The sequence below is a fragment of the Panthera onca genome, chromosome A2 (assembly GCF_046562875.1).
Source record: "Panthera onca isolate mPanOnc1 chromosome A2, mPanOnc1 haplotype 2, whole genome shotgun sequence".
Classification (NCBI taxonomy): domain Eukaryota; kingdom Metazoa; phylum Chordata; class Mammalia; order Carnivora; family Felidae; genus Panthera; species Panthera onca.
Window position 1 is genome coordinate 94776378 of NC_138340.1, and position 11102 is coordinate 94787479.

Below are 11102 nucleotides of genomic sequence, written 5' to 3' on the forward strand. Positions count from 1 at the left end.
CTAACTGCTTGCGTGTCCATGTGCACTCAACTGTATGGAATTGGAACTGGATCTCTAGCCCTGGGAATTATCCACATTCAACCTGACATAAGTAGTCTGGAAAAACTTCAGAAGATTTGGGAAAGGACTGATAAAACAAGATCTTTGATATAAGAAAACTTGACTGAGTCTGAAGCTTGAAGAACCAATTTCAAGGAGAAACTGGGTTATGTTTATAGTTTTTGCCTAATTGAAATATTTTTATTGCAAAGTTCATAATAGTTCATACTTATTTAGTCATTTTTATCTATGGATCTCAAACATTTCCACATCCTGAGAAAATACTATATTTTAGATTAAGGTAAAAATATGCTGCTCATATTTCTCTTCTAACATTATGTTATCCACAGCCTGCGTCACCTCCCCAAAAGACTTTCCATAACACTAATTGTAATGGGTTACAACAACTCTGAACTGTTCTTGATTTTAATAGCTTCCTCTATATCAGATATGTTTAATAAATGAAATACTGGATTGCTATAAAATAAATAGAAGATCTAGGTTTTTTTACTTTAGAAGACAACTCTCAGGAAATGATTTTTTTTTTTATTTTACAAGGCCTTTTTTTACACAGTCTGAGAGAAAACTACAGAAAACTGACTCTTTTTTTTAAATTAAAAGCATTATAACTACTCAAAAGAACATAAAAAGGGTTAAAATAAGCATCTAATGAAATTCAAACCAAACAAGGCCATTTTACCTGAAGTTCATTCTTTAACTTTTCTGGGTATTATATTCTTCATTGTAAGAGGAGAAAATTCACTAGTTCCTAGATGATGTCTGGTTCCTTCCAGTGCCATGATCCAGCAAGAATGACTTTTTTTTTTTTTTTTAACTCTGATAGCATGTCTGAGCCTCCTCCCTAGTAAACTTCACTGTCCAGTGGAGGGTAAACTAAGCTCAAGAATTTCAATACAACAACTTTTGAAGCAAGAGAGTGTCACCTACTCTGAGGAACAGAACCGAGCACTCTGCCTTAATCCCTATGCCCTATTTGTTGGGGGGAGAAGAGGGTTTGGAGCAGTGGTGTTGGTGGGTGCTTAATGCCTGTGATGCTTAATGCATGTGATGCTTCACCAATGATGACCTTGAGAGAACGGAACACCAGACAGATAAGTCTTTATAAGAGAGGAATGGTAGAAGGAAGTTGTCTTGGTAAAGTTTCTAAGCATGGGATACTATCAGCAGAAGAATGAGCATCAGGGCAGAAGGCTAGAGAAAAAGTGTCCCTGGGAGACTGTGGGCTGGAATGCTGGAAGGTAAAATGAACAATTACGGACTGTGAGGGCTCAAAGGACCTCAGAGAGCACCTCCTTTTCAATATCAAAATCTTACATGAATTATTGTCAACACACATACACACACTCACAAATGGAACCTGTTGTACATTTAGTACCTGTTGCATTTTCTTAAAAAAAAAACAGGTACTAGGAATCCAGAAATACTTTAAAAGAAATATATATTTTATGAATTTGCTATGTGCATGAATATTTAAAGAACAATAACATATGTAGCTAAGACAAATAGATGTCATTTTGGTTTATCAGGTAAAGATACAGCTGCACATCCTTTAGAGACACCAACATGCATAGTGATGATCTTCAGTGCCCTGTTAGTATATGGTACAAGTAACACCCATCTTAAATAGTGACCTTTATGTCTAGACTAATGTTCAATCTTCCCAATGACAACGTGGTCCAGGTTCCATCTTTCACAGTCCTTCTGAAGCCACCCTGCTGTATATGTGGGAGAAAGTGACCCTCAATAGCTTCCTATTGTCTGTAGATTATTCAGCCCAAACTTTTTAGTGTGGACTAAAACTTTCTCCTGCCTTCCTTGAGATATCTCAGGCACCCTCACTCCTCACCCCCACTCCGTTTGGCACTTTAAGCACTATAGAGCCTCTGTCTTTTGCACCTTCCACCCACCTCTCTATCAGAACACTTCTCACCCATTTCCACTGGCTGGCTGCTTCCACTGTGCTCATTCAGCTTTGGGATGGGCGACAAGATAACTGATCTACCTTTCTATGCCCTACTGTACTATGACTTCCTGTAAGGCTGGGCCATGTCTTGTACATCTCTTTGTAGTCTACTACCTAATATCGCTTATAACCTAAGAGGTGCTTCCTAAGTATGTATTAAACAAATGGATGGATAAGCAAAAGATAGAAAAAAAATTTGTAGAAAAGTATCCTGAAAATCTAATCATAGGTCAACAAATCCTAGATAGAATTAACAATACAATGGCACTTTACTGATAAAACTGAGTCATGTTGTTAAAACATCGTTTTAAAAAACCTTACGCAGAAACAACAAGAATGTAAGGAGGCTGAGATGAATTGTGTTGTTTGTAATTAGGAAGGGAACGTGCAGTTAGCTCTTTTGCTTTCAGACTTTGCTGTTTGCTAAACTGGCATCCCCAGGTCCGCACACCAGTGGAAGACCACGCTGCAGCCCAGCCTGGCTCCTAACCGGCCCAGTTTGACACTCCCAGGAGTTGCCCCTGTGCCGTGGACGTTCCGACCCTGGAAGGCTCCAATAGCTCCCCCACAGCTCAGGTTGGTCGCTGGCGGTGCTCCTCCGGGTCCGAGGCACTTCTGGAGGCTTGGGCAGAGAGGACGCTCCCGAAGAGAGGTCGTCGCATTCTCAAGTTTTTCTCTCTAAATATTTAATGGTTCTCTCCCTTTGCTTCTGTTTCTGACTCGATCACAGAGGAGAAAAGGGGATTACAAGAAAGATAACAGTAGCGGATGGCGCACCTGGCTTTACTTTTTCAATTCCGTCAAAGTTTGTGTTTGTGTTTTGTTCTTGTTCTTCATTTGACAGCAATCCCGTGAACTTCTCCTTGGGGGAAATGGCGCGTCCAAAGCCCGCCAAGCCCAGCCTGAGAGCTCTTGGACTTATTAGAGTAATATTTGAAACCAAACCTCGATAGACATAAACTCAAAGGAAGCCCTGCGCTCCTGAAGTCAAAGGCATCTGTCCTGATCGCGGTGCTCGGTTTGTAACCAGAGTTAAGAGCAGGATTTTTAAACATGAAAATGGATAAAAGAAAAGCTGAGTCCCGAGGTCCGCCGACTCCTATTCATTATCCCCAGCAGCATATGGTACCATTCTCCTACTAGTGCTCGCCCTTTCTTCCGCAAAAGCAAAAGCAACCAAGCCTGTCCCGCTTCATAGCAAACCCACTCTTTGTGCCGGAGCGGTGCCTCTGCCACCACTACTACTTCCTCCTCCTCCCGCCCCCTCCTCCTCCCGCCAGCCGCCGACTTTCGCTCAGGGAAGCAGGCTGCGGGTGCCCTTTGCGCGGGGAAGCCAGTGCCGCGATTGGGCGACGGTCCCTGAGCCTCCAGTTCCGCGTCGGTTTCAAGGCTCCTCCCTCCTGGTGAAAGACAGACTGCGGGGCGCCTGGAAACCGGTCCGAGGGCGCGCGAGGGAGTGGAGAACGAGCGAGTTGAGGGATTGACACAAATGGTCAGGCGGCGGCGGCGGAGAAGGAGGCGGAGGCGCAGGGGGGAGCCGAGGCTGCTGGGCTGCCGAGAGTTGCGCGCTCTACGGGGCCGTGGCCACTAGCGCGGCGCCGCCAGCCGGGAGCCAGCGAGCCGAGGGCCAGGAAGGCGGGACGCGACCCCGGCGCGCCGGAGCCACCCGGGCTCTACCCGCCGCCCACGCTTCATGAATCGCAAGTTTCCGCGGCGGCGGCGGCTGCGGGACTTGGAACGGGAGCCGGGGGAGCGGGCTGAGCGCAGCTCGGGCTCGACGGAGGCCACCGGCGCGGAGGAGATCTCCCCGGACGCAGGGGGAGCCGCCGCCGGCCGCGCCACTGCCAGCCTCAGCCGGGCGGCGCCAAGAAAGGAGCCGAGAAAGTATGGCTGAAGAGGAGGCGCCTAAGAAGTCCCGGGCCGCCGCCGCCGCCGGCGGCGCGAGCTGGGAACTTTATGCCGGGGCGCTCCCAGCTGGACCGGTGGCGGAAGGGAGCGGAGATGCAGAGAGCCACCGCCGCCGCCCCCCAGCTGACTCCCGGCGCTTGGCGCGCCGGCTCCTGCTACTGCTTTGGCTGCTGGAGGTTCCGCTGCTGCTGGGGGTCCGGGCGCAGGCAGTGGGCCAGGGGCCGGGCCAGGGGCCCGGGCCGGGGCAGCAGCCCCCACCGCCGCCGCCTCAGCAGCAGCAGGGCGGGCAACAGTACAACGGCGAGCGGGGCATCTCTATCCCGGACCACGGCTACTGCCAGCCCATCTCCATCCCGCTGTGCACAGACATCGCGTACAACCAGACCATCATGCCCAACCTTTTGGGCCACACGAACCAAGAGGATGCGGGCCTCGAGGTGCACCAGTTCTACCCCTTGGTGAAGGTGCAGTGCTCGGCGGAACTCAAGTTCTTCTTGTGCTCTATGTACGCGCCAGTGTGCACGGTGCTGGAGCAGGCTCTGCCGCCCTGCCGCTCCCTGTGCGAGCGTGCGCGCCAGGGCTGCGAGGCGCTCATGAACAAGTTCGGCTTCCAGTGGCCTGACACGCTCAAGTGTGAGAAGTTCCCGGTGCACGGCGCCGGCGAGCTGTGCGTGGGCCAAAATACGTCGGACAAGGGCACCCCGACGCCCTCGTTGCTCCCGGAGTTCTGGACCAGCAACCCTCAGCACGGCGGCGGGGGGCACCGTGGCGGCGGCTTCCCGGGGGGCTCCGGCGCGTCGGAGCGTGGTAAGTTCTCTTGCCCGCGCGCCCTCAAGGTGCCCTCCTACCTCAACTACCACTTCCTGGGGGAGAAGGACTGCGGTGCGCCCTGTGAGCCGACCAAGGTGTACGGGCTTATGTACTTTGGCCCCGAGGAGCTGCGCTTCTCGCGCACCTGGATCGGCATCTGGTCGGTGCTGTGCTGCGCTTCCACGCTTTTCACGGTGCTAACGTACCTGGTGGACATGCGGCGCTTCAGCTACCCGGAGCGGCCCATCATCTTCCTGTCCGGCTGCTACACGGCAGTGGCCGTGGCCTACATCGCCGGCTTCCTGCTGGAGGACCGAGTGGTGTGTAACGACAAGTTCTCCGAGGACGGGGCACGCACAGTGGCGCAGGGCACCAAGAAGGAGGGCTGCACCATCCTCTTCATGATGCTTTACTTCTTCAGCATGGCCAGCTCCATCTGGTGGGTGATCCTGTCGCTCACCTGGTTCCTGGCAGCGGGCATGAAGTGGGGTCACGAAGCCATCGAGGCCAACTCGCAATATTTTCACCTGGCCGCCTGGGCCGTTCCGGCCATCAAGACCATCACCATCCTGGCGCTGGGCCAGGTGGACGGCGATGTGCTGAGCGGGGTGTGCTTCGTAGGGCTCAACAATGTGGACGCGCTGCGCGGCTTCGTGCTGGCGCCACTCTTCGTGTACCTGTTCATCGGCACGTCTTTTTTGTTGGCCGGCTTCGTGTCCCTCTTCCGCATTCGCACCATCATGAAGCACGACGGCACCAAGACCGAGAAGCTGGAGAAGCTCATGGTGCGCATCGGCGTTTTCAGCGTGCTTTACACGGTGCCAGCCACTATTGTCATCGCCTGCTACTTCTATGAGCAGGCCTTCCGGGACCAGTGGGAGCGCAGCTGGGTGGCCCAGAGCTGCAAGAGCTACGCCATCCCCTGCCCCCACCTCCAGGCGGGTGGAGGCGCCCCGCCGCACCCGCCCATGAGCCCAGACTTCACAGTCTTCATGATCAAGTACCTTATGACGCTGATCGTGGGCATCACGTCAGGCTTCTGGATCTGGTCCGGCAAGACCCTCAACTCCTGGAGGAAGTTCTATACCAGGCTCACCAACAGCAAACAGGGGGAGACCACCGTCTGAGACCTGGGGGTTCAGCCCATTCCCAGCCGTCGGCTTCGTCCCAGCCACTCCCATAAAGCTGGCCCCATGGAACTCTTGCCAAGCCTGGCTACTCGAGGCTTTCTCACTAGCCATTCACTTTTCGCAGGCTCCTTTCAACAACACAGCTCCTGCAAAATCTTTGGTCCCTTGGGGCAAACGGACTGGAGGGCCCAACTGCCACAGGGGGGATGGACAGACCACTCTGGTTCTCACTCTCTGGTACCAGGACTGTACGCTTTTATGATTGTAAATAGCCTGTGTAAGATTTTTGTAAGTATATTTGTATTTAAATGATGACCGGTCACGCGTTTTCCTTTTTCTGCCTTTTCCTTTTTTGTTGTTTTGTTTTAAGTTTTAATTATTTAGGGCGGTTTACCCATTTGAGGCTTTTCCTTTGCCTTTTCAAAGTACTGCAGAGGTAAAACCGGAGCTCACGGTGCTCTTGCTTGTTCTGGCGCGCCCCTCCTTGCGGCAGTCGGGGTGCGTGTGGGGCTGCCTGTGGGGCTGCGCGGCCCAGGTCACTTACCGCCTCCGCTTTCTGCTCCTTCCTTTCCTTCATTGCTTGGGGTCGGGGCTCTTTAGATATAGAACTCCACAGAGCTTCCAGATCCGGGGGTAGACCCTTGCCCATCCCGAATGTGCCCTTGTGAGGTGGGGGGGGGGGGGCGCACATTGTGAAGGCCTTGCCCCTTTATTGAAACTGAATTTTTCACTGTAGAGAACCTTAACTCCTAGCTTCAAGGAGGTCCACAGATGTGGGCTGCGGCGGTCCCAGCCTTCTTCCACACTGGCCTCCAAAGCCCAGGCATTCCCTCCTACGTAAGTTGGTTAGAGGGTGAGTGGGATAACCAGTGCCAAACTTTTTCAAGTCTAATTTTTGGTGGATGAGCTCATTTCATTCTCTAGTGTCTAAAACCTGGTATGGGTTTGGCCAGCATCATGGAAAGATGTGGTTGCTGAGATTTGGGAAGAGGCTTGGAGCTTTGTGTGGGTCAGGAGAGACTGAAGATGGGGTTTATAAAATGTTAATTCTAATTGCATACTGATGCCTGGCAAACTGCCTCTAGGACTGAGACAGCCCGCATTTAGATTTTACCTTTCTGTAAAATGGAAACATTAGGTCACCTGGAAAGCTTTGTTAAGGAGTTGATCTTTGCTTTCCTTAACTGGATAGCAGAACGTAAGCTGAATAGGAACACTTGAAGGAGATTTCAGTGTAATGGACTTTCTCAAAATGAAGTGCTTTTTATTATTTTTAAATAATAATTAGACATATATAAAAAAGTTTAAAATGTAAAAGTTGTATACTTTCAACATATTATTATGATTTTTCAGCAACACAGTCTGAGGGAGGAACAATCCACATCATTAAAAATAACCTTGTAGGATTCCAGGAGGTAAAGGAGGTGGAATAATTGGTGGGGTTAGATCCTGAAATAAACAAAACATGGGCATGCATGGTAAAGGGACAGTGTGTGCTCCTTTTTGGATTTACAGAAATGCGTCAAATGTAAATCTTTCAAAGCCATTTAATAATATTCACTTTAGTTCTCTGTGGAAAAGAGGAGAAAAGCAAGCCTCCTGATTGTATTGTTTTAAATTTTAAGAGTTTATCTAAATGCCAGTACTTAGGACCTAAATTTATCTATGTCTGTCATACCCTAAAATGACAATGGTCTTTGGATTTGGTATGCATTTATTCTGTTCACTATCACAAAATCATCTATATTTATAGAGGAATAGAAGTTTATATATATATAAAATACCATATTTTTAATTTCACAAATAAAAAAATCAAAGTTTTGTACAAAATTATATGGTTTTTGTGCCTGAAAATAACAGAACTGGAACTGTCTGAACTATCTTTACATTTTATAGTGTCTCATAGCCAGTCCCAAAGTATATAAATTCAGGAATTCAATGAAAAAGTCTATCCTTAAACATTCAGACGAGCCCTTCCAAAGATGTATCCTACTTGCAATGTTGCAACTGACATTGCCAAGTTCCTAGACATCATCTGCTTTCATGATAGTAACAATATAAAATAGAAGTTTCCAAATTATTTCTTTACTGAGAGGATTATTAAAAAGAGAACTCTAATTTTAATATTAAAGTCTTTTTTTTTCTTTCAAGGGGTAAATTTACATGACTTTTTATCATATGGAAGTTTATTTAAATCATCAGGCATCACCTTGGTCATGATTTTTTTGAGGTATTGTCTTTTTCATAATCTTGGATATTCCAAAACCATAAATAGGCAATCAATAAATGGTTAACTGACTGTGTGTTTATAAGCATTTTAAACAGTAGTTGGGTGTTTAAGGTTGTTTTTGTTGTTTGCTTTGGAAGACCCCATTTTTATATTGTTCAAGGAACCTTTTCCAGAGAAATTATCTAGTTGGTCTACTCTTAGTCAGAATTTATATATATATATGTGTGGGTGTGTGTGTATATATACATATATATATATTATATATATATATATGTATATATATATAATCTATATTATATCTATATATACATATATACATAATATACACACACTAATTTTTATAAAATAGAGGTGCAAAGTTTACTTATATATATTACAATATGGAAATAAGGTTATGAGAAATGGAAAACATCAGATGAAAAACCTCCAATACCTTTGGAAAACAAGTCTCTTATTCTTTTATAGACTAAAAATATTTATATTAAATTTTCCCATGAAAATATTTTGTGATAAAATAACAAGGAACTAAAATGAAGACCATTGATGCAATAGAGTTACTTTCATGGTTATAATGCAATTCATTGTCTTTTAAGTCATTATCATTATTTAAGGCAAATGAAAATATTAAATCTAATTGAAAATACAGCATTCAATTTCACATAGCAAGATGCAATTTTATGTTCTTTTTTTCTTTGTTTCGTTAATCTCTAGTAGATATCTGAGCAGGTTTTGTTGTATAGACATTTTAAAAAAGGAATTCTTAGGGAAAATTAAAACATATCTCCTCTCTAGGTATTTCAATCAGATGATTTCTGGGGGAAAAAATTTAAGATTATTAGTCTCAATCCATGAAATAAATACAAAGCATTCTTATTGTGGATGTCCTTAAAATGATGCAACTATAAATTTGATGCAGAAAGGTTTTATATATGCTGGAATTAAATGCCTTAAAAGACAAGATTTTCAAGTCACCACCAGGCTTTGTTTTTAGGAAGCAACTTATTTAAAATTGTGTAGCATATAGAAAGCCAGTGTATTCTTTTGTTTCTTTAGGTACTCATGGCAAAACAAGACTTTCCTGGAAAACCGTATAGGTACCGGGAATATGGTCCCATTAGCATGCTGTTTCCATGACAAACCCTATTTTCAGATGGTTTGGTTTGCCTATTTTTTTTTTTAACCAGTTATCAGTTGAAGTCAATTTTACCCCCACGGTGTGCTTGATTTAGCTTTTATAGTAAATGTGTACAGATTATGAAAGCCTTCTGATGCTCTTTTTTTAAAGAGCCATTTTTCACTTAAACTTTGTGGGAGCAGAAAGTCATATTTTTAATCTCAGAGCCAGCCAGTGTCAAACATATGCAAAACAGCTGGATCAGATTTTTCAGTTAGTCTGGGGTTGTCACTTGTCAGCCTGGGTTTACAGTCCTGGTCCTTTTGTCTCCCTGAGCAATGAAGGCTTCTGCTATAGTTCCATCATTCCTAAAGTCCAGCATGTAACTAGGAAAGGAGACCACAATGAAGACCTGGTGGCCAATTTAAAAAATTGCCTAAACCACAAACTTAGAGGACTTGGGTGGCTTCAGATCACTTTCAATGATACCATGTTTTGGTCTTTAAAAAAAAAAAAAATTTGTTTTTTTTAAAAGATGCCATATTTTTAGTGTGTGTGTGTTTGTGTTCAACTCTGGCTACTCTTGCCTTTATTACTTACTAATCTGTTGATTGGCTATAAGCCACATTTTATGTAACACACATGCAATTAATTGAAACCAGTGATATTGCACTAGGTATCTCTGATACATTTCTGATTATAACATTCTGTGTAACTGGGGCTTGAGAGATAAGAATCAGAATGTGGTCATCACATATGTCTTGAGGTGGACACTAGCTATGTTGTTATTGAATACTTCATGGAACATAGTAACTTCAAAGTCTTGCAGGATTAATCTTTAGGAGCCAAAATAAGATGTGGACTACATGTAAGAATTCTCCGGTTACATTACTAAAAAGAAATTGCAACACTACCTTAAATCCAAGGCTTTTATTTTATGGCCTTTACATTTGAAATGAGGTCTTACAAGGGATGTGGCAAAAAAAGAGTGTTTTTTTTGGTGACTCCTAAGATTTATATCTGTAGTTTGAACTGTTGGCAGATGCCAGTGGTCCCTAGAATTTGAAAAACAGTAGTTGAGCTTCAATCATGACTCAAATTTTCATAAACTTTTTGTGCTTCAATATTTCTATTCACTTTGGTCATAGCTTTTGACAATGGATTTATTAAACCATAATAATTATAGTAATAAAACAGCTTACTTGGAACCTAGTGATTAAAAGACACACTCTAGGCCAATTTCCTTAAGTAGTATCATGATTTGTGATGACAACTGTCTCTACTCCATTACAGAATCAAGTTCTTGTTTAAGATTCTCCTGTTGGAGATTTTGTTTATAAGTTGATTTGGGACCCAAGTAACAGGTCACATTAAAGGATTTCTCATAGAAATCTTTCTCATGTAATGGATTGGCTCAAGTACAATCCATAAGCAAATCCTGCAGTGAACATATGATAAATATTCTGAGGGTCATCAGTCTTCTAAGTCAAACAATCTTAAATTGCTTGAAGAAATAAGATATTTTTCAATAGAGATTTCTCTAAATAAATCTTTTTAAGATGGTGATATTCTAAAGAGGTATATTTTTGAGTGATAAAATTCAAATAATACTGCATTTTGTAAGGGAATCACCAATAAACTAGTTGGGTGGCATATTTGTATAACTAATAATTTTTAAAGTCAAGTATTGGAATAGCACTAATTTTGCACGTTTTACACACATGCTATTTTTTAAATAAAATTGACTTGAAGACAATTTTAAGTTTTAAAATTTATAATATGCATATTTCATATGAAGACCTCAAATAATTTTATTCACAGTGTAGACTTTCAAAACATGTTCATAGGAATACAGTGATGAACATGAAAAGAAACCGCTATTGCAGC

General features: G+C 44.3%; 1 protein-coding gene across 1 annotated transcript; it reads left to right on the plus strand.

Annotated features, from left to right (window-relative positions):
- Window positions 1–1508: 1508 nt before the first annotated feature.
- Window positions 1509–8170, plus strand: FZD1 (frizzled class receptor 1). The gene has a single exon (XM_060633837.3). The coding sequence runs from the start codon at window positions 3910–3912 to the stop codon at window positions 5866–5868; it is 1959 nt and encodes a 652-aa protein (XP_060489820.1). The 5' UTR covers window positions 1509–3909; the 3' UTR covers window positions 5869–8170.
- Window positions 8171–11102: the final 2932 nt, after the last annotated feature.

What these genes read in the sequence shown, in the direction of transcription:
- FZD1 (XM_060633837.3), top strand. Translation starts at nt 3,910, where the DNA reads ATGGCTGAAGAGGAGGCGCCTAAGAAGTCCCGGGCCGCCGCCGCCGCC.